The following is a 23,652-nucleotide window of genomic DNA, read 5'->3' as shown; positions in this document are numbered from 1 at the left end:
ATTAATTAGACAATCCGAGAGCTCACTTGAAGATAAAAGGACACCAGATGTGTCAGGGAGAAAGAGTTGACGTGCTTTAGATAAAATTTAAAATCAAAAGCCTTCACATCGTCTTATGCTCTATTATAGCAGAATGATTGCTTAGTTCAAAGTCTTGCTGACAATTTAACACATTCAGTTTGATCATTTAGGCTTAGAATTTTTTTCTCTTTCATATTTGCCCTTCCCTTATCCCCAAATAGTTTTTGAGATGATAGAAAGATATACAGTATATCAAATATCAGACAGGGTTCCCTATCGGGTTCCTGGCTTTGAGGGTCAAACCTCATTTATATTTAGCTCTCTTGTTTACGAGATAGAAAATGTTCTTTCAGTTTTATCATTGTAGTCCACTTAGGTCAAGCTTTTAACGTGAGCAAAAGCACCTTATTAATATTTATAAGTAGTAAAATTTATTGACTTTTGAAAAATAAAATCTCAGTAAAATCTCACATGCCTGGAACTTGATATTTAGTGGTGACATTCTCTCTTCTTTGTATTTATTACGAGTGTAGAAGTAGTTTTACTTCCTGCTGGGATGTATTGATGGAGAATAATGAAGTTAGCCGTTGTAGAGAGCAAGTGTGCAGGGCAGATTCATCCTTGGCTGATAGGAGCCCTTTAAATAGAACACCACCTTCTCCTCCTCTTCCCTCCCATCTGTGGAAGCATGAGCAAAATGACAGCCATTGTCCCCTTGCAGAGCTGAGTTGATCTCAGCCTCACCTTAAGATCTGGTGTGGGGTCAAGTGTTTAGATTTTTCCTCACTTCTCTATTTCACGTCTCCTCATCCCTAATTAACTTCATTAATAAGAAATCTCTTTTCTTTTCTTCTCAGCTCTTCCAGCAAAGCTTTGGGATATAATTACAAGACCTAAATCTTTGAGGGGAAAGAACTTTTGGTTTTAAAGGGGGAAGTCATCAAACAAACATCTCAATGTCTTCATGCCTTTGTTTTGTCATTACTGATCATTGTTGTGTTCAGCATTGTGGGTTTGATTTTCCTTTTTTTTTTTATCCAGATCCCCCCACAACTATCCCTCCTCCCACAACAACCACCACCACCACCACCACCACCACCACCACCATCCTTACCATCATCACAGGTATGGTACCTTCATTACCATTGAAAATGTCCTGAATGTATATTGTCTTTCTGGTATGCGTAAAAAGAAGCCTAAACGTTCCCTGTAAGTCCTTGGAATTTAACTGTTCCTTTATTTCGGAACTCCAAGAACATTACATACTATATTCTTAAATTGAATCATAACTTGGAAAATCCTTAACATTCAAGCATTTGATAGTAGATCAGATATTTTACAACTTATGCATAAGGGAATTCTTTTTTAAGCAACACTGCTCAAAGCAAAACTCTAGGAAAATGGCAGCCTGGCTTCTAGAGAACATGCTGATAGCTTCTACTTAGCCACGATTGATGAAATGGTAAGTATTGTGGCTGTGGATTGTGTTCTTGTCCTAATTTCATCTTAACCCACATGAAGAAAATCTGCACACCTCACTTTACCATGCTTCTGGACTGAGCTACTAAGTGCACAGTTAACCTCCCTGTTCTAGCAGTGCTGCTGCCTACTCACGTTGCCTCGGCAGTCACAGATCAGAGGGAGTCCCTGTCTTTTCCATGCCTAGCGCTCACATGCCCCTCCCTGCCCTCAGTTACATGTGGAGGGGTGGAGAGGCAGCTGCAGTGGCTTTTTCTCTTCCAACTCTCTGAAAACTCTTTTTCAAAATGAGTTTCACTACCTCTCATTTCTAACTGTCATAGAGGGAGGTGATGTGACCGCCCTCCCCTTCCTGCTCTCCAGGGGCTCTCATATTGCTTGGTCCTGCTTGTCTGGACACCACGGAGTGTCTTGTGCCTACCAAGGTAGGAAAGCTGATGGTTGCACCAGGTCAACTCAACATGCAAATTTCCTTAGCTACCACCTTCCCCAACTACTGTGTATGGGTACCCACCCCAGAAACGTGTCAAAGTAGTTTTTCCATGAGAGGGAAAACGAAATCTCTTGACAAAGTAACTTCTCCACTTCAATCTATTATCTGCAGAGACTATAGGGTCTGAGTCACGTGCTCTGCTCTTCTTCCTGTCACTGAACTTCTTTATACACACTGAGTATCTCACTCGTCACTCTTCATGTTCGGCTCCTCTTTAGCACCCAAGACATGGCAGCTATCCTAAAGGATTGCCTCAAGGGTTACAGTGGCTTTCTGGAGACATTTTCCATTTTCACAGGAGCTAGTGAGATAGTTGACAAAATGCAAAGTGCTCAGTAAAAAAGGAGGCCTCATCAGTTGATGAAATATAACAAGAGATGTCCAAATCTCAGTTTCTTCACCTATTACAGTGGAACAAAGAGAAGCCTTAAATCAGCCACTACTGAAAATTTTTCTAAATATTGGTCATAACACCATTAGTGCCTGCACTTAATTTAAAATCTTCTGAAAATCCATCAATTGGTTTTTGTGTCACTCTCAATGCAGCTCCATCTAGAGAATTTGCTTCCTAATTCTTGTCCGTGTGTGTTCCTGCTTTAGCTCTGTTAGCTCCTTCTGCTTCTAAAGTGAACTGGGTTTATTAGTGTGGTGAATCGATTCCCCACATTTTCTATGTCATTCATAAGCATGTCAAAGATGCTTCTTCCTAACTTGAACTTCCAGAGCAACCATGCTGTCAACTTTTCATACTTAGATTTTTTTTTTTTTTTCACTCCATAGTACTGGGAATGAAACCCAGGGCTTCACATAAGCTAGGCAAGCATCCTCTCACTGAGCTACAGCCCCAGCCCAGAACTAGTTTATCACCAGATAGGATTTCTCTTATGTATCTTGTGTTCTCCTTACTTTCAAGTTTCCAGTGAAAGACCCTTTGGATGTCAATATAAATGACATCTCCTAATTCTCCATTGTCCTGCTTATGTCAATCCTGAAAAACAGCCTGTCAGTGATCTGTTTTGTCTTTTTAGAAGCTGCCCAGGTATGACCCAGCTCTTGCTACTTCTCATGGCAGAAGATTCCAGAGTGTCCACATTTACATCTTGAGGCAGTCAAGGTTTTATTCACACTGTGTATCAAACACTTTCCATTTGTGGCTGGCCTTTTCACTTGCTTAGGCTGTTTTTTTTTGTTTTTTGTTTTTTTTTTTCTTTTTTTTTTATGATTGATCATATTCCTGAACCCCTCCCCCCACCACAGTCAATCTCAGCAAGTCCCTTCAGTTCACTTGAGACCAAAGTGAATCTTGAGTCCTCAAACATCTACAACTCACTTTTACCACAGTTGTGGCTGTGGAGACTCCATTTAAGAGGAAATTTTGAAAATAAACAATGCTATATATCTGTTCACATCAAAGGTGTACCTTTAATAGGCCCTCTATGGCTGGCCTCCCAGCTCAAGGTAATGTAAGATGATCTCATAGATACATTTTAGCTTCTCCATGGTGGCGTTTGGATTCTCTCTGCACACCAAATGCATTTGTGGTAATGAATGCCCACATTCTTACTGGCACGCCCAAGAATAGTTAAGCTAAAATTGCTACTATAAAACAACATTGTGGAACCTGCTGCTTTAACGAATGTGATCTTACAGGCTTACTATGTCTTAACAAGCAGTCTTATATATATTTATCTTGCCCAGAAAGTATACTTGTAGAATTTAACATTTACTCCTTTCTCCAAACAGATTAAAGGTTATGGAGTTGAATGATTCTGTGTCCCATTTTAAAGGTCCAGGCTATCCCCTAGATTTAGATTGGTTCCTAAAAAAATCTTCCAGACTGAATCCTGACAAATGGATATCTGAATTAATTTCCACTCCTCTTCTTTCCTGCCCTGTTTGGTACATTACAGCCACCATTAGCCTTAAAAGCTTCAACAGCCAAATCCAGTGACAGTAACATAAAACTAGAACTTAAAAAAAAAGGGCCCACAGTCATCTGTTTCCTTTCTCCCAGTCAAATGCAATAACTGAAACCTGTTCCCCAGGTCAGAGTGTCATTACCAGAAAATATATACAAATTCAATAGAAAAAAATATTTTTAAACTTGAAGGGTCATAGTTGATTTCTGATTTCTTGGAAAGGAAGTGTTCCAGTGCTATCTTTTATCTCCCATAACCAGGATAATCAAATTGTTCCCCTTGTTAGGGAGGCTGGCTGTTGCTCTGTTTCAAGTCACCTGACTTGCTTAAAACATGTTTAAGCTTCATCCTGGAGACCCTTGAAAGAGAGGAATTATAAGCCTAACAAATGGATAGCTGCTCTACTTTGAATGGATGACTCTACTTTCCCCCCTCAGAATCATAGACCTCATCGATGTGAGGAGGAGGGGCAGGGGGGAGGGGGTCCTACATCCTATCCACCCTGCTCGAAGCAGGTCTGGTGACTTCTCTGTGAAGGCACACCTTCCTGGGGAGAAATTTTTACAGTTTGTCAAGTACCAAAAGGAATAGTCAGTGTCAGTTTGCTGTATCAATATATTTATGGCTTTATAACTTGTAAACCATTCTTACCTTTAGAATTTCTTAAAACAATTTGGGGACTAGGATAGGATTAAAAGGCATTGAGAGCCTTATTGTGATTTGCCATGAGATTCCTTGGGGTTTCTGTTATCTTTCATATACAGCATGTTCTGTTTCAGTTCAACTATTGCTTTTGGAAGCTTCCATTCTTTTCTTTCTTTCTTTTTTTTTAAAATCATGTCAGTTTGTCTATGTGGTCTCTTTCATCTTATTCTGTGAAGATATATGCTATAATATGAGAGAGCAAACTGCATAAATTTAAGTTGTTTCATTTTGCTTTAACCTTCACAGTTGTTGACTTTGTGTACTATACGTTCATGAAATTATCTGTGTCTGTGTTTGGTGATAACTTTAGTACCTAGCTCCCAGCTGGGTCAAGCTTCTTCCTGTCCTCACCTTAGGAAAACATTTTGTTTTTCCCTCCTTGGTGACTTTAGATATTGTATTGCTCCTGCCTGGTTGTATCCTGAGTTAGATGCTTGATGAGTACCATAGAAAGGACTCAGCACTGAGTCATAAATACCCTTAGCAGTTAAATATAAAATTCAGGCCAGGAGAATTTCAACCTGTAGGTCACACTCTACATGTGACTGTCATAAATTAAAAAATTAAAACCACCTTAGAATAAGAAATGAATAGCTATAGGGCCAAATTCTAAAACACATTAAAAAAGTCCTTTCATAAGAATGAAGTAGGTCATTTCTAAATGAGTTTTTTTAAAGTACATATTCAATTAAGTATTTTGTGTTTCTTGGAAAAGAAAACAGCATGGTTTTTCTATTGGTGTCAAAGCACTCAAAATCCAATATATCTTGGAGGAAATGATTCTTACCCCCAGGTCCATGTTATTATTTTGGCTTTCACAGCCTGATATCATAAACTTTTTTCATGTTTAAATGGATTAGATCATATAAATAAAGAAGGTGGATACAGCCCTTCTCCTTCAGTGATATTTGTGGAATATGCCAAAATGGGTAAACTTCATACCATAGCACATGTTCACAGTGTCTTAAGTACAAAGGAAAAAAAATATACCTGTGCTTGACAATCTATGCCACAACTGCCTAAATTAGAATAGAGAGCTTTGCTCCACATAGAGCTGTCTGTTTCCCAGAGTCTTAGCTTAGTGATTCCTATTACTGAGCTACTGTTATGTGCATGGTACAAGGGGTGTAAGCCTGTCTACTATTTAGGCATGCATTCACCAAATATGTGCAGACAAAAGACTCCTTGAATCCCTTACTATGTTGAGAGAAAACGTTATACACATTTGGAACTCAAGAGAACTATGCATTCAAGGTGATTCAGTGGTACGGGCAGCAAGTACATAAAAGATTGAGGAAATCGTCACAGTTGAAATGGACTTTGCTCTGTGCCATCAAAGAGTGGGCAGAACATGGGTAAGAGAAGGTAGCATTTTGGAAATTAAGAATGAAGGTCTAACGTTACTTCAAGCATCTATCTTCAGTGTTTGTGTATTTTGCATTTATTTTTGTGCCAGGCATAGATGAAGCCTTCGTTGCTAGGAAATATTCATCTTTCATCCTAGAATGTTTACCACTTTGCCTTTTTTTCTAGAGCTGAGATCTACTCATCATGTATTGAATACTTATCAAGTGTTACTGATATGCCAGTAAGCCTAGTGTTGAGAATGCTATTAGGGCACTATCTTTTACCTGATGAACCACCTTTTCAGATTTTTATATCAAAAGTGCATGCCCATTTTTTTTTTTTTTTCATGCTATCCTGTCCATATTTTTATTTGACTAATGATTGTAAACCTCTTACAAATAGCATCATAGCCACCCAGCTTTTGACCCATATAGGTTTGGGAAGAAATTAGAATATGACAAATATTGGAAGTCATCAGAGTCCTCAGTTTTTAAAGGGAATTAGAGATGGGAATTGAGGTGAAGTTTTTTTTCCCAGTGCTTCTATTATAATCTCCAAAATTTTATGCTCTTTATTTAAAAAATAATCCTAGAGATAGAGAAGTGGCATGTTTCCTTGCTAAAGGTCTATCAACAATTCAAATAAGTAATAATTTCATGAATACAGTATCTCCCAGTGCCCTAATAGAATTTAGGATTACAAGATGATACCTGCAGCTATCTTGGTAGCAGGAAATAAAAGGTTTTGGCAGAAAAGACCCAGCCCTCCCGTATCTGGCACAAGATGGATATTTTCTAGACTTGCAGAACTTCCTCCCTCTCACCCTCTTGCCCTCCTGCAACACCCTCTCCTCCCAACCTGTTTTCCTCCCTCCATCTCTCTTTCTCCCAACATTGACACACACCATGCTTTAGGAATTGTTTTCCTTGTTAAATGAAACCACTATACAGATTCCTATTATTCTGTAGAACATCTGGTTTGCAAATGAAAAGATCTCTGGGGCACAGCAGCACAGAGTGAACAATTCTGAAGAAGCTTTTAACAAAACTTGAAATTGCTTAACAAAAAAAACCAAAACACACACAAAAAAAATCAACTCCCCTTCCTGCTGTTCGGTGGCACACAATCTTTTCACTCAAAGGATAGATGACATTAAAAAATAAAAGAGCTTCATTGTGGCTCTCTTGTTTGGGCCTTTAGCTCTAGTTCTCTCTCTTTCTCCTATCCCTAGGGAATGGGAGTTTAACTAAAGCAAAACATACATAGCAAGGAAATTAAATGGGAAACCAGTAAGAAAACAAATTTCAAAGTTTAATTTTCCAGCATTTATTTTTGCTTTCAATGGGTTTCAAATAAGTTGAAGAGAGAGAGAGAGAGAGAACAAAAACAAAAAACCTATATTTAATAGACGTTGGCCAGCACAGCACAACTATGAAATAAAATTGTCAGGGGAATTCCTCGCCTGCCCTGGTGTCTCGATTTAAAGTGCCTCTATAACACAAACTGAAGGGGAATTCAATTAAGAAAACCCATTGGCTCCTTATTGACTTTAGTTAAGAAAATAAACTGGGGGAGAGTGTATTAAAATATGTCTGACTGCTTAGTATGCTTTCATTTAAGCTTATGACAATCAAATTGGGAGAATTTAAATTCCTTACAATTAAGCTCTGCTTCCGAGTAGATTGTGTTCTCTGGGTTATTCCACTGTGCTTTTTTTAATGTACACCCTGTTCTCGCACACCCCAAAATGCAGCCTGACAGTGAATGTGTGCATTGTAAAGCGGGAGCACCACAGATCAATCTGGGAAGAAAAAGTATTTAAGGTTGTGAATTTAATTTTGTTCTAGGATTTTCATTTTCATTTATGGCACCCGTTGTGTTTGAGACCACAGACTAATTTATGGATTAGTTTTAAACCCCCAGTCTGTCACACTCAATGAACAATTCTAAGTTGGAGAGAATCCATATGAAAGGATTAGAATGTGCCACAGTGGAGCTTACACATGACTGTTTCAACTAAATATTGCCCAGCTGCCTCTCATGCAGTAATTTTTTTTTAATTTCTTTGCTACTTGGTTAAATGGCTAGTGTCTCTAATCTCACACATTGTCAGAGTTTTTTCATTTTGTAAATATCTTACTGTGACGTGAGATACATGTGATGTTTCATTTGTTCAAGACAGGGTCACATCAACTGTAGGACTAGGAGACTGAGCAGAGAAGTCAATATTTAGTGAAATGTGTGTCTTTCAAATAACAGTGCAGGGCCCTTCCTCGGACACCTCGTTTGATTATACTCATAAAACAACCAGGGAGTGACTATTAAGACCATACACACGTAACTGGGTTTGCAAGAACAGGGGATTGGTTTTTTTGTTGACCATATAAAATAAATGTACAATAAATCTGCCCTCATTGTAATTAAAATTAAAATAGAGACAATAGCTCACCTAAGCCCTTTTAATTTCATAACCCGATACCACTGTAAGTCCAATTTAACTTTTTGCGACCATTTTTTTATGGTCCTAGCTCAACGATTATTTTTTTAAGGCAGCAACAAAATGAGGTTTAAAAAAGCCTTTGTTAAGGCAATTAGACACTCTCATTTTTCAAGCTGATTATAGCATTTATAACTTATATTGGATATATTCTGTTTGCATTTTGCCCTTACACTTAGACAAAATGGTGAACCCACAAGTTGATTCAGAGGGGCGGTCTTGCACATTACTTCACCTTGTGATTAAGGTACCCTAATAAATCCTGCTTTGAAAAGCTGTACTCACTTCAGAGCCAGGGTGTCTGTGGTTTCTGCATGAAGTAATAATACAATTAGGAAGGAGAATTAACTTCTGTCAAAGTGTTCTCCGGCAGGGAGCACAAAGTCATTTCTAAAGAATTTTTCCTTATGCTGGGCTTGGTGGCACATGCCTGTGATCCTAGCAACTGAGGAGGTTGAGGCAAGAGGATTGCAAGTTCAAAGCCAGTCTCATCTACTTAGCGAGACCCTGTCTCAAAATAAAAAATAAAAAGGACTGGGGATGACTCAGTGGTTAAGTGCCCCTGGGTTCTATCCCTAGTACAAAAAAAGAAAATCTTAATTCTTTCCTTGGAATGATCCCTGTTGTGGTATTATACCAGATGCTCTCAGAGAACTAGAGTCACTGGCTGCTCACATGCACCTTCATTCTTGATCTAAACCTTGTAACCAACCTGTTTCCTCTGCAGTCTCCTCCATTGCTGTCCATGGGTTTGCCCTTTCTAGCTGTAGAAACTGTGTTGTTTGACTTGAACATGTGTTTGCTTAACTGTTTTAGAACATGTTTCTTTCTTGACTTCCTTTGTCCTCTCTGTTGGGTGCAATTGATGGATTTCCCATCCCCAGAGTGGGAAAGCAAGGTGCACTATGAACTCGCTTTCATTTATTTTCTAGTACCCACATAAGAGTTTATGCCTAGCTTCAGTTGGTTTAATTTCATCAGGAAGCTGACATAATGTTGTGATGCAGGAAGACAGTAAATTGGGGTCATTGGTTAATGCTCAGATATTATGTTTGAAGTTTCTAACCCTGAGGTTTTAATTCCACCCTGTTTCTTTCATTTTATACTAATTGTGCACCTGACAAAAAATAAAGCATATAAGAAGTGCTACCACCACAAAAGTAATGGGCCAAAGTGTTAAATTTTTTTTAGTTTTTCTCTATTTTGGAAAGGAGCCAATGCCTACCCATAAAATGTATTAACATGCATATAAATGTTTCTGTACAAATGTGTATTCGATCTTGCCCCTCAAGTTTAAAGTGCCTCAAACTAATGCTGGACTTGGATATTTCAACTAGATGTATCATCTTTGTTGTGTAGAATGTTGTTTCAACTGTACAATTTCCTGTATTGTTTCTTACTGCTATTTTATGCACACAGACTTGCCTTATAAGTAAGTATTGTGTTCTTATGTGGTATATTTTATGTTTTTCTTTCCCTCCTCAATTCTCGAGAAATTCAGCTCTCAGTTATATCAAGCTGCATTGGGCTCTCAGACTTCTGGTTAATTCTGGCTCCTTAGAAGTGCTCTAATTTTTGATGGTATAGGGTCCTGAGGAAAGCATGCCAACTGAAGGGGAACGCCGGTGTGAATTCATGTGTCCTATTTATAAATCTGAAGCTCCAGGCTCATTTGACACCCCTCTAAAAAACTTATGTTCAACTTTCCAGTGCATTTAAACATTGCCTGTGTCGAATCCAAATCTCTTGGCGTCTCCAGAACTCATAAAAACAATCACCAGCTAAATAGCTGCATTAGAGAAAAAAATAGGGAACTACTCTCACAGTTCACCAACAACCCCCACTTCAGCCACCAGTTTTTGACTAGAAATGACCAGCTCATGCCCCGGTGTCACCATTCCTTCCCGGCCCAAAGAGAATCGTGGAAGACGCATGCTCGAGCTGGAGAATTGAAAATAAAATCTTGGCCAGATGCGGGTTGACATTGAAATGAAGTTGGCTAAGGGAGTGGTGTTAAAATGACTGGAAAAAGAATGTCGTCATGCGTTTTGTTAGATATTTGTCCCACTTCCCCTCTAGCCAAAAATAAAGAGAAAATTCCTTGAGCCTTTTGGAGGAATTTCCTGTGAAGAGGAGCCCGTACAGCAGGCCAGGTTTAAAAGCCTGGTAGAAGGAGGCGAAAACTTGAACAGCATCAGAAATAGAAGAGGAAGAAGAGACAAGCCATATTTTCTTCCTCAGCAAATGCATCTAGCAGTGAAAAACTGACTGCTCTGTCTCAATCCAGACACAACTCCCAGCAGCTCACAACTGTGAACTTGGTTCTAAATTGTAAACAAAAGAATGGCTGGATACTTAAATTTTTGGAATGTCATATAATTAGAAGTGGTGTTTGGCAGAGTGTGTGGACTTGTGTCTTTTCATGAAAGACTCTGCTCTTGGCTTGTAACATATTAAGAACGGAAAAATGAAGAGTGGATTAGTTGTGTGTGTGTGTGTGTGTGTGTGTGTGTGTGTGTGTGTGTAAACTCATCTGTGAAAACCTTGAACGTGTTCATTCCTATGGCCTCCCAGTTAATTGAACTTTCCAGCTAAGCTCTGCTGAAATAATACAGTGAATGGAAAACTCGATCCTGTGTATTGCATATTCATCTGCAGACATCTGAGCATGAACAGTGAAAGGATCCTAAAAGTGCAATTGATTCAGCGATGCCTGATTGGCAGCCAAGAAGCCCAAGTGCCCGGGTGGGTTGGGTTAAAACAAAGGCAATGTTTGAATGTATGAATCCATTGTTTAACCAGCTTCCGACTGAGCTTTTTTCTGTCGCAGTCTTGAGCCTTGATGCGTTAAGAGCCATCTACCAGCCACTGAGTTTGCACTGGTGTTTCTCGTCACTTTGCATGTTCCCCTGACTATGGACGAGCAAATATATGTGTCCTGGCAAGACCCCCAGAACCAAAGAATTTACTGTTTTCCTCACTGGCTCGCAGCTTTGAGCTCCAGGCATGTCTTAAAACAGTGCAACTCACTTCAAATGCTTTTTGCTTTTCATTTATTATTGCTTGTCACGCGATGTTCTTTGAAAGCTTGCTCATATATTATCTGTTCCATTTTTTTCCATTTTCCCTTTTTTTGCATGCTGTTCCTCCTGTTTCCTCCCTTCCTCCAATCCTCTGTTCCCGTCTGTAGACACAACGGCGACGACAGAACCAGCAGTTCACGGTTGGTATCACATTCCTGTTTATCTACTTTCTCAGCGCTGCTGAGAGGCAAGGCAAGCTGGGAAAAAGAGAAATGTAGTCTTCAAGGGAACTCACGTTCCAAGTAGACTGATCTCATAAATATACTATAATTTCTTAAGGCTTGAAAGGATGTCGAGTCTTGTCATTTCTGTTGTGAGTTCAGTAGCCAATGGTTGCAATCTGAGATGAGGCCACCTCCTCACTGGCTGGCTGCAAGGCAGGAGTTTCAGTTATACATGGTCCCTTTGCATGGGACTTTAAAAACACTGATACTTGCCTTAGCAACACTGAATCATAGGCCCAGTTGCTTTCTGCATAGTCCCAGGTAAATTTCAAAAAGGGGTCATTTGCATGGTTTAGTAGTTGAGATTGAAGATCAGGGAGGAAGATCTCTGTTTAAATTCATGAAGTGATAATGAGGAAGGTCCTTGATCTTCTTTAGAAAGATCATGAATTTAATTATATTCCTACTTGTATTTACTCCAGACCCCCACCCCATTTCATGCACTCTAAATCTCTGTGTGTTCATTTAAGTTTATGCTTACATTTGGCAGGAAACATCTCCAAGCCGGGAATAATAATATATGTCAATTTGAACATCATTAACTGGGACTTTAAAAAAAAGTCATTGCTGTGTGAGTGCCCTGCAGGCAAAATAACATTTTTAACCAAAAAGTGATTATAACCCGAGTGAGTAAAGCTGAGACAGGGACATCAGGAAGTATGATGTCTCTGCATCTCACCAATGGCTCACTGGATTGGGATAAGTCTATTAACTTTCCTGTGTCTTTCCCATCAGAAAATGAGAATTGTTTCATCTGTATATTACTTGATTACTTACCTCAAATCTAACCCTGGCTAGATTGTGCTTAGAGAAATATGTTAGTTTTAAAATGAGCTGAATTTTAATAATTGAATCCAAGGGAATCGTTGGATAAAGGGCCTCCTTCAGTCATTTTGCATGCTATACAGAGTGGAAATCTATCATTCCAATGACAAGAGATGATCAGCCAACCCTGTAGTGTTAATTGAACTCTTAGAATAACATCTCCTAACCCAGACTAATTTCCTCAAAAAGACCAATATTTGATAACTTACCAGTTGGAAATCACAAAGCAAAAAGTATGTGACCTGTCCTTAGAGATCAGTCTGTGGTCAGGGTTGGCAGCTCACCTTCATGTTTAGACTTCAGTGAGTAATTCTGAGGGAGCTGAGCAAACTTGGGAATGGAGTGACAGATCCCTCCCACCCCCACTTCACTCTGCCCTTTCCTGTCATTGGTACAAAGGGACAAGTTAATAAAATAAGTTAAAGTGGCCAGGTACACTGACAATCATGAGAAATCAATTAGGTATAAAACTTGTGCTTGCTAAGGTGGTGCCCCATTGTGCTTGCTACATCTCAGGCTTTGCACTCCATTAAGCTCAGTTATTTGTATGTTTCATCATTAATTGAGCACCTCCTGACTTTTATCGATTATTCTCAGAGCTTTCAGGTTATTTTAATGTAGTTCAAGAGATTTTGTTCTATTCTTTTTAAGATACTTTAAGTTCTGAGCTTCCTGTAATTAATTACAGGGTCAAATGTAACCATAAGATTCCTGAATTCTATGAGATCTTTGAAGAAATAATCATCATTTATCTCCTAAAGCTCCAGAGTTCTATTTTCTAGGTTCCTTTAATAAAATTCATGTACTTGTGTTTTGGGGGGACTCATCCCTAAAGACCTGGACAAGATATTTAAAGTATGACATTTGTCCCTTGGCCTGGAAAATGAAAAGTGGACTTGGGGCCTGATCCAGATTTTATGGTACTATTTTTAATTAGACCCTCTTCTTTGAAAAAAAAGGGAAGGTGGTCTCTTTTTGTTGTAGGATAAAGAGATGCTTGGATTAGGACTTTATAGACTTCCTGTGGCCAGAAATAGACCTATGTGTGTACTGTGAGAAGCAGCCACTGTCTTATTAGTTTGGGGACAACATTCAAGCCAGTGATACCTCAATGTTCTTGACCAACATTACATATGAAATTTAGGGGGGAAATAGAAAAAACAGCCTTACTGAACCACACACACACACACACACACACACACACACACACACACACTTTAGATTGAACTCCTTAACAGCAAAGGAATAGAGAAGTGATAGATAATCCAGGCTGATTCCTGTATAATGCATTCACAAATACATTCTTCAACTTGTCTGGTATCCTCATAGCATCTGCACAAAGAGCTCCAACCACTATTTTGAACAGCGTACTTTCTAGCCCATGGCAAAAAGCTCTAATGAAAAGCAGAGTAATATCTAAAATTTTACTTGACAGGAAGAGGAGGAATCTTCCAGGTCAGTTGTCAGGATAAAAAGGTAATAGAACATGGTGAAAATTACAAAGCAGGAGATCCGATTTCTAATGATTTTTATTCTAGTACACTGTGGCTAACACCCAACTTCTTGAATACAGCAACCATTTGACTTATGTTCATTTGATGATAACCTTGAGATGATCCTTAATGGTGATTGGGCCTAGAAAAATCTTAAGTGGTTTGATAACTTGGCAACTTAAATGACAAGACATATTAGGTCAGCCAGCTGTGACCGACTTACTGGTCTTAAAAGTTGTCATACTAGATTTCTTTGCATATTTCTTTTCTCTCATAAAAAGAAAAAATTTTAAAGCTTTCCCTTTGAAGACTCATTAAAATATTTCATTCAAGCTTGCGTTGCTAGAGTATGTATGAAGTTGATACTAGTTGTTGATGTATGTTGACCATTTGTTCTTACCAATATCTGATTGGAATAAGCATGTATCTGAAGGTTAGAAGTGCATGGGCATGACTCAAAATCCAAATGGATTTTCTCCAAAAAAGAAAACCAAAGAACAATCAGCCACAATGTGTTTTTAAGGATCTGATAGTCACGATAAATATGAGTGTAAGAATGAGATTTTAGACTAGGCTGACACAAGGGATCTTCTCTGAATAAGGATCTTGAGCATCTGTGTTTTTGGAGCTCATCCTTAAAGGCCTGGACAGGAAGAATCCTGTGTTATGTGTGCATGTTGAGCAATGCAAAAAAAACATCAAAAGAAAAAAAAAACCAAAAAACACTCTGCCAAATCCTGATACCACATGGTCTGAAATTGACGGCAGAAATGCATGAATGATTCAACGCACGGGTGGTGTAATCGTTATTATGATTATTGACGTGTGGGTGTGTGTGATGGTTTTTGTTTGTTTGTTCAAATGTGGGCGCTTCTCTGTGTCTTGTGCCTTGTTCTTTTTCTGCCCTGTGTGTCCCCTCTCCCTTGCCCCACCCACCTCCCCCACGTGAGGGGTCGGGTGACAGCATGCCCATGGTCTGGAATAGTGCTTGTGCTTTTGCTGCACTGCAGTCAGCTGGCTTCCTCTGGGTTTGAGGTTCTCTCTCTCTCTCTCTCTCTCTCTCTCTCTCTCTCTCTCTCTCTCTCTCTCTCTCTCTCAGTCTACCTGCCCTCTTGCCTTTCTACCTCTTGATACAGTAGAGGCTGATGATCTCATGAATTTTCATATCCCAGATGAGTTTTTAAATAGATCTTAATTCAGTCTGTAACTGGAAACCCCTCTGAAGAATTATTTTTCATATTCTGTTTGGGTTTCAAAATGTTTGGCCAGTGCTAGACATAAGCTCGTGCCCTAGACTGCTGTCCTTACGTTGCTACTCCATGAATCTCCCTTTCCCTATTTCATGAGTAGTGCAGACCATAATGGAATTCTAAAAAGCACATGAAATTCCCTTATCTTACTTTACATTCAATTGCGGGGAAATTCTTAAGCCCATTTTAAAGAAAAATAGCCAGCAGTGCGCATTATTACAACCGCTATGTCCACCATCTGTGTATGTACCTCTATGTACATCTCTCTGTATGCCTACATAACAATGGCATTCAAAGGCTGTCATTCAGTCAAGGGACTCTGCAGACATTGTATGTTCTACTCAAGAACAAAGCTAAAGAGGTTTACGAATGGCTGCAGGACCTGAAGATTGCGTTTCAGCCTTGATATGCAGTTTGGAAACAATGTGCTACTGTTTAACGGCGTGAACCAAATTTCTGCTAATGGGAAGAAGGGAAAAACTCTCCACAAAAGCTGACAAAGCAGGAAGAACAGGATGACTGATCTTTTAGATTAAAACTACCGGGGGCGTCTGAACTCTTAAGGCTGGTGATGGAAGTAACAGTTTCCATAATATGGCCAAGTGATCAGATGTGTGCCGCTTAGGTAAGAGAGAGCCGTCGCCTACTTTTGCTTTCATATGGGAATGGTACCAGGGCCAGTGGGCTGTTCTGTTTCCTAAAAGTTTTATTTCATCATTCTTTTTTGAAGTTTACTAAAACAAATGATACCCTGATGAACCAAACCCAGAGGCATTTAGATTTTACTTATTCACTTAAGTGTCTGGGGCTTCTTATTGTTTCTAATTTTTTGAGATTTCCTCCCCTGGTTTAAAATTGCCACATCACACCACTTGGAGAAGTCAGCAGTGACGGTTGTAAAAGAGGAGTTACAACCGCAGAAGCCCTGAAAAGACTAGGGTGTGTCACACAGCATGTGGGAACCCCAAGAAAAAGTGAAAAGCAAAACCCACATCTCTGCAAAAGAGATTATCGTTGTGCATATATTGAGTTAGCACATTTATTTGTACCTTAGGACTGTTTTAATTGCTCAGAAAAATCCCGTATGGACCAAAAGTAAACTTTCATTTGTTTAACAAAATTTAAAGAAATGTGTTGAATGCATTTTAATTAGAAGTGATGAGGAAGGGCTTTAATAGGTGATATGAAAATTTAAAGAAAAAAAACAAGAAGTAATTTCCCACTTATTGTTAAATCATGAAGTTTCTTTTTGAAGAGTAATCTCTGCTTCATAAAACACATCTTTGTCTTTTTCTTTGAGAAAATGAGAGGTGTATAATTTTTAACATGAAAGAAAAATACCTAAGCCAAAGCAATTTTAGGAGGTAAATTTTGCTTGTCCTCACTTGTACACTCAGTGCTTCAGTAAACTCTTCCTAATTATATTTATTCAGAAATTATCCAACTATGGCAGAGTGCTGTAGATTCATAAAAGACAATGGTACTGCAAAAACAAATTTAACGCCACTAGCCTAAATGGCTTCTCACTTTGGAACATAATCTGAGCAGTAGATTCCAGATGATTTGGTATATTTTAAAGTTAATGCCATTAAAAATGACAGTTTCGGCTTTAATGAGGTGTATATCAACTATCTGATGCTTCTTAATGGAAAACTTTGCATATCGATATTTCATAAACATGTTTGTCTTTATTTTTTAAAATTAGCTTTCTATTGCCCTCCCCAAGGAAACAAGCCTCCATCAGTAAAGCTGCCTGCTTGAAACATCCTTGTTTAATGTGGTTCAGTGGGCACCAAGCACGTATGTAGAACGCTTTGATATTCGTTGGGCCACATAGAAGTGAGGGATTAGCCTTCTGAGAACTGCAGATTCATAATTAACAACAGAGAGGTACTTTATGTTGCCCATTTATAACAGTTATTCAAATAATTGTATTCATCAGTCTTTATACAATGGATAAAGCCAATTAGAAATAGGAACACTTTCAACCAATCACATTTCAGAACAAATGGGTAGCATCCCTACTCAGTTGCCTCTATAATTTATTGCATTACTCACTGCTTTCCCTTTAGTTGCCTAAATCTATAGTTTGAGAACACCTGTGGACTTGAAAGCCTCTCATTTTGATTGGGCACCTGTGTATTGCCAATGAAGGGTCATGAGAGAAATTCTCCTTTCTTAGGCTGATGATGGACAGCCTCCTCTCACAGAAACAACCTGGCTGGCTATCAGTATTCATTTGGCTTCTTTATAAATCCAGGCTTTAGTGACCATTTGTACAGGATCGTTTTGGTTAATTTGGGTTTTTAAAAATAGGGCAATCAGTATGATATTTCTTGGTTCCAGAGCATTTGTTTGTTTTGGTTGCTTTTTAGACTCTGGTTGGTGGCTCACTGAGGATTACTCCCAAATCATTAATTTAGCAAATACTTACTGAGAGTACACTTTGTGCTTGGTCACAGGAGAAGGGAAAGATGCAACACTAAACACAAGACTTACATCTGTCACCAAAGACTTGGAGTTTCATAGGTTCACAAGCATCCTCAGAAGTGACAGTTCCATTAGAGCAGCATACTCAAACCTTTGTGGGAATGTGAGTTCCTGGGGCAATTAGATGGGACTTGGAGGAGAGCAGCAAACAAGGCAAGGGTGCCTTGACTGTCTAGCGTTTTGTGTTGCTTAATAAACTTCGTTAGAAGATTAGCCCCATACAAAGCACGAGGAAATGGCAGCCATGGACTAGCTGAGCCTCCCGTTGTTTACCTACTTCCCTTTTCACCTCTTTTAATTCAAATCAGAGCTTGCTGAGAACTATCCGCATCTGGCCAACATTGGGGTTGACCCCCATATAGGCATTTCAAGCCCCTATTTGATTACCTCCTGACCTAACTGCTTTTTCAGCTTTGAGGGTTTTATTTTTCAGGAATACCATTGATTTATGAAATTCTCTTTTTTAAAAAAATCATTTTGCACATCAGATTTTCTGATGAAGGCATAACCTGCAATCTGCAGTTAGCAGATGCTGTACCATTTTGAGATATGTGATCCAAGATCATCATAAATTGATAATGAACTGTGTTTGTCAGTATTGCCAAAGGATTTCAATTTACAGTAAAATGTGAAATACAACTTACATACATCAGTATGTAACATCTAAATACATTTGTATTTAAGAGATGTATCAGAGCATCAACAGCTAACAATCAAGCTTTATTTTTTTTCTTTTTGCATGCTGTTATGAATGAGTGATTTTAAACATTCACCTTCATGTTTCATGTGCTTTGAACAGTGGAGACTGAGGAATCTTTCTGCCTCGATTGTGTATCAATAAAAAAAAATTACATGATTGAAGACATGAATTTATGGATTAATACAGTCAAGCTATCCAAAAAAGTGAGAGATAGCAAGAGATTTGGCTCATGTTTTTTAAAAAATCATCCTCAGTTCTTAAGTGTTTTGTTTATGTCCCTCGAGGAATGAAAAGAAAAACGATTTGTTTTTACTTGTAAGGCCTTACTCAGTTGCCCAATTCCGCAGAAGAACTGGACAGTGAGGACCTCTCAGGTAAGGGCTAGTCATTAGGTAAGGCACTGCAGTGTCCAACCTGTGGGCAGTGTGTCCACTTCTCTACAAAATGGCCATTTGGTTTGCTGAGCAATCAATTGGCAAATATGGAGTTCGAAACTAACAAAAGAACAAATTTTTATCTACACTTTCTTCCTCCCCTCCCCACTCATCCACCCACCTCTCTTCCCTGTGGTAGTAGTAATATTTATACTTAAGATCAAGGCCAGTCCTTTTAATGCAGTGGAGGTCAAGTTATCTTCGGGATTGTCCCAAAGCCACTCTGTGTTCAGTGGCTTAAAATAATGTTTATGTCCTAGATACAGAATGGTTCAGGAGAAATTTTGTTGCATTACAAAGCAGTTTAAGGATGTTGGATTATGTGACAAGATCTTAAACTCATATTGACTGTCTGCTTCTGTGGAATAGACTTGAAAAACCATGACATAGTTATCTTAGAAGTAGGGGGTAGGGAAGGGCAGGCAAGAAGGGGGGGACAATTGTTTTGTCACACACCATGATGTAAACTAATTATCCACCTCAGACCTTTTTCACAGCACACTGAGCTCTTGCAAAAGTAGGTTTCATGCTTGATTCCAGGATTTAGGTGTTACTAATCCAGAATAAGAAGCATATCCTAAAAAGGAGGGAGGGAAGAGATTTAAAGTGGTCAGAGCTAAACAATTATTCGGGCTCCCATGATGTTGTGAGACTTCGCTGCCAACCAGCTACAGCTTCTTGGACACTTTGATCAGTCACTTGGTAAATCGGTAAGCAAGTCCTTTCCTTGTCATAACAGAGAAACTAAGGCATAGGGTGTGTGTGCTCACCCCAGCCTGTGGTGGGGGCGGGAATTTCCATATTGCCCCTTCCCAATGAGTTCTACTGCAGCGCCCTTGAGCAGCAGGTTATTGAGGCTCAGTCCCTAACTATAAGTTTTACCCAGTGTGAAAATGAGATCGTACTGCCCAGTTTTTCAAAATGCAACAGATGTAGTGCCCAGTGCGCACTTAGTTGTTGGATTGTTCCAGAGTGGAAACTTCCAGGTGGCCACATTGGTTTTGTTCGCTGCTGTATGCCTCTCCTGTAATAAGCACCCAGCTGATACTTGTTGGATGAATGAGTGAATTCTGAACCCCAGTGAATTGAGATAAATTAATAGAAGATGAGAAAGATAGCCAGCCCATCAGTAGTGTCTTGTTTCCCTCTTATTTGTGGTGTACTTAGAGAAGTTGTGAAGATATTAGCCTAATTTTCTTTTAAAATAAAAGTTTAGTCCTTCCTGCTTAAAATGTGATTCCCGAAGGAAGCGATTTCTGCGTGCATTCCTGGTTGTAGATGGTCTCAGTTCTGATGCTGACCCTAAATAAAACAGCTCTGACACAGTGGTCATAGCAATCGGGGCTCTTCAACGATTCTAAGACGGGAGTTCTCATAGGTCGGCCCAGATCCCTCTTGGCATATTAGCCAGACAAGGATTACTCACGTAGGCAAAAGTAATTTTTCTCCTCTTTAGGAAAACGTGACTAAACCAACCATCCACCCCTTCTTCAGCATCATCAATTAGGAATACTCCAAGCCTCATCCCTGCACCAAGTCAGATGGGTCCCTGCTGCAGTCCTATCAATCACCCAAGTCAGGAGCAATAAACCAACAACTGTTTGTGTTCATAATAATTCAGTTAAATTAATAATTATGTTGTCCCCCTCCCCCACGCCCTCCAGGAACACTACAGTCATATTGCTCAGGAGCTGTAAGTCATGTACAGCACTGATGAACTAGCAGGCTGGGGCCGGGCTGCCTTTGCATCTGGTTTGATGAACTAATCAAAAACTGATTAGCACCTTTGTTCAAAGGGGATGCTGATTAATCAATTACTATTGATTGTGAGCTTGGCTTCACTCGGCAGCAAAGAGACATCTGAAGGGGAAAAAAAAAACAACCAATAAAAATTGAGCAGCTGTCATAGTGTTTAAATTTATTAAAACAAAATACATTATTTTTTATGAAGCTGTCTTGAAATGGGTCACTGAAGGGGAGCATATTGATTGAGAAAGGATGAACTTCTCAAATTTCTGTAGCCTAGAGACTGAATTCAATTATAATACAAGACAAACAGGTTAACACCCGTCTTAAACAGCCCATCAATAAATTAGAGTAGGTGTTGCACATTTAATGCTAAACTGTGGTAATGAATAATATTATCCATTCCCTGCCGCATCAGGGTAGAAATTCCACCCTTTCCATATTATGGATAAATGTTATATACTTCCAAATAATGATGGTCTGTCTTCTCCCTTGCCCTTCTGGCCCTGCTCCCCCATTCATCAGTGCTACCTCAGTTAATGACAGTTTCATAAGCAGCATATGGTGTGCTATCCTCACCCAGCAAAGCAAGTCACCCAGCTGATCCTCCTCTGTAATCTGCATAAAAAAATGATGCTTGTGTGCAGTGCAGTGATTTAATTATTGGCAGACCTAGGGAGCTCATCCAGTTCTACTTTGAACCCTTTCATTTACTTTTTGGGTGTTAACTTTATTGATGATGGATCTGCATGAGTTTTGAATTGTTTTATCAATTACATCTGCTGTTTCCTGGTGACAGCTGGTGGTTATTGCCACCCATGTGGAATAGAATAGCTTGAAGCATATTTGTCCTCCTATTTGATTTTAAAACTTTTTAAAAAATATCTCCAACTGCCTCCCTCCCTTTAGCAGTGGAGGGGCCTTCAGGATCTGCAGAATGAGGAGGTAAATAGGGTAAATGGACAGCGTACCAGAGAATGGCCCTCCAGCACAATCAATCTGTCAGACTTCTGCTTTTGAAGCAAAGGCACCAATAAGAAATAACCTGAGCTATTTTCAACTCTTGCTCTGCAAACAAGAAAGTGATCTGAAAACGTCTTACGTGTCCCTCAACAATCCACAAAAATGTGTGAGTGGAGGGCGAATTCTGCATGACCTTGATAACTCTTACCTAGGTGTGAGGAGGAACCCAGTAAACTAACTGTAGTCCCCTAAATGGGTTATAAAGGCAGCATGGGCTTTAAATTTAGATGATGGAAGAACTTAAAGACCTGTGGATCCCACTGTCAACTGGGGTGGAATATACGGCCATCAGTAACCAGAGTGCCCTAAAACCTAGCTGACTTGCTTAAAATGTATATGAGAACCTTAGTCACCAGAGCATTTAGGGCGATGCTTTCTTTATTGACACCCATATAGAACCCCCTGTTTTGGCAAACAGGCTATTTAATTTCGTTGGTAGACTAACAGTAATGATAATATAGAAAATGTCCAAAACCAGAGGGACTGAACAGATGCATTTAAGGTAAAGTGTGCTATGATTTCGCTTGTATCTGTGTCATATTTTACAGCTTAGATAGGCCTTTCACACGTATTAGCTCATTTGATTTTAATTCATTTGACAAAATTATTTGAGGTCCATGTTCTGGGCTATCACCTGGCATGCAGCAGTGAACAAAACCAAACCGGACCTGAAAGGGCCCATGGATTTCACAGACCAAGGCCCTGCTCTCATGTAAATTCCTAGTGGGGGAGACACTCAAAATATGAGTAGTGTCACACAGTGCCAAATGCTGGGGGTCTCGATGGGGACCTGGAGATGTAAAGTGAGGACTAGAACAAGAGGTGGAGGCTAGTTTGGGAAAGCTCACCTAGGAAGGCGCCTGAACAGGAAGGCCTGATGGATGAGAATGAGTAGCCTTGGGAGGATTCTCAGGAAAATCAATCCTGTGCGATTGTTAAGGAAGGGTTGTTGGTCTCCATTTATAAATGAGGAAACTGGGCTCCAGGGGCTAAGTGATTTACTCAAAGAGACAGACAAAACATGGGTCCTCCCACCTCTAGAGAAATGGAGGAGTTTATTTTAGAGTGGTCGCCACTCCTGTGTGGAATCCATAGCCACTCTGGGGTCTTTGGGAATCCCGTTTGTCTTGCCCTTGTCATCTCAGGTGTGCCTCCAGGGAATGAGGAGGGGAAAGTCAGGCACTCCATATCCCATCAGATGTAAAGCCATGTGCTGAGTGACCTGGGAAGATCTTTTTTGACATCAAATCAAGCTCCTTCCCCCTCAGAGAAGACCTAAACTCTGCTCTACTGTTTTCAGTCCGTGGCCCCATTGGCCCCCCTAAGTTATGGATCGGTTTCCCCCAAGGTAGTCCTAAATGCCATAGGAAAGTGATGGACTAGAGAAGGTTAAAACATAAATTCCCTTCCTTAAAAATTCAGTTTATTAAATTCAGTAGACTTAAAAATAAAAATAAAAATCACATTGGGTCCATGCCAGCTCGTCTGCAACCTTCCCAAACAAAACATGAGTTTGAACTTCATGCTAGTGCCAGTCTTTCTCATCATCCAACATGCTGCCCTTTCACCATGGGGAGGAAGGAGACCACCAAATGGGAAATTTTTTTTCCAAACTACAAAAGTTGGCAGGCCATATGCAAAGTGTAAATTCTAGTTCTACAGGTTGGACACTGCTTTGGGGTGACTTCACCATATTCATTAATCCATCTTCCTCACACCCCCAAATGCCTGAGGTCCACTGAAGCATCTTTCTGCAGAGAGAGATTCTAGTGGGAAATGTGTGTTTGGAAATACTTTACAACTCTTTCCTCTTTGTCAGGTGTCTACTTTTTTAAGGAAAACTCTGGTGTCATCCTCGGTGCCTTCCTGTTGCTTAAAATGGAAGAGGCAGTCACACCCCTAAGTTTTTATTGTTATGAGATG

At 39.6% G+C, this 23,652-nt stretch overlaps 1 protein-coding gene across 8 annotated transcripts in view; it reads left to right on the top strand.

Moving 5' to 3' along the window:
- Positions 1–23,652, top strand: part of CADM1 (cell adhesion molecule 1) — a 316,950-nt gene that overhangs the window by 282,165 nt on the left and 11,133 nt on the right. For 2 of the 8 annotated variants that reach the window (XM_079104464.1, XM_079104468.1), the window contains 3 exons: positions 1,063–1,146; positions 11,652–11,684; positions 18,847–18,900. The exons of 1 other annotated variant lie outside the window; for it this stretch is intronic. In XM_079104464.1, coding sequence (XP_078960590.1) covers positions 1,063–1,146; positions 11,652–11,684; positions 18,847–18,900 — 171 coding nt within the window. Of the gene's footprint in view, positions 1–1,062; positions 1,147–9,962; positions 11,625–11,651; positions 11,685–18,846; positions 18,901–23,652 lie in introns of those variants that run through there. 5 more of the 8 variants (XM_079104466.1, XM_079104465.1, XM_079104471.1 and 2 more) reach the window with 5 other exon arrangements.

The sequence above is a fragment of the Sciurus vulgaris genome (genome assembly GCF_902686455.1).
Source record: "Sciurus vulgaris genome assembly, chromosome: 11".
Classification (NCBI taxonomy): Eukaryota; Metazoa; Chordata; class Mammalia; order Rodentia; family Sciuridae; genus Sciurus; species Sciurus vulgaris.
This window is presented reverse-complemented; position numbering and strand designations above follow the sequence as displayed.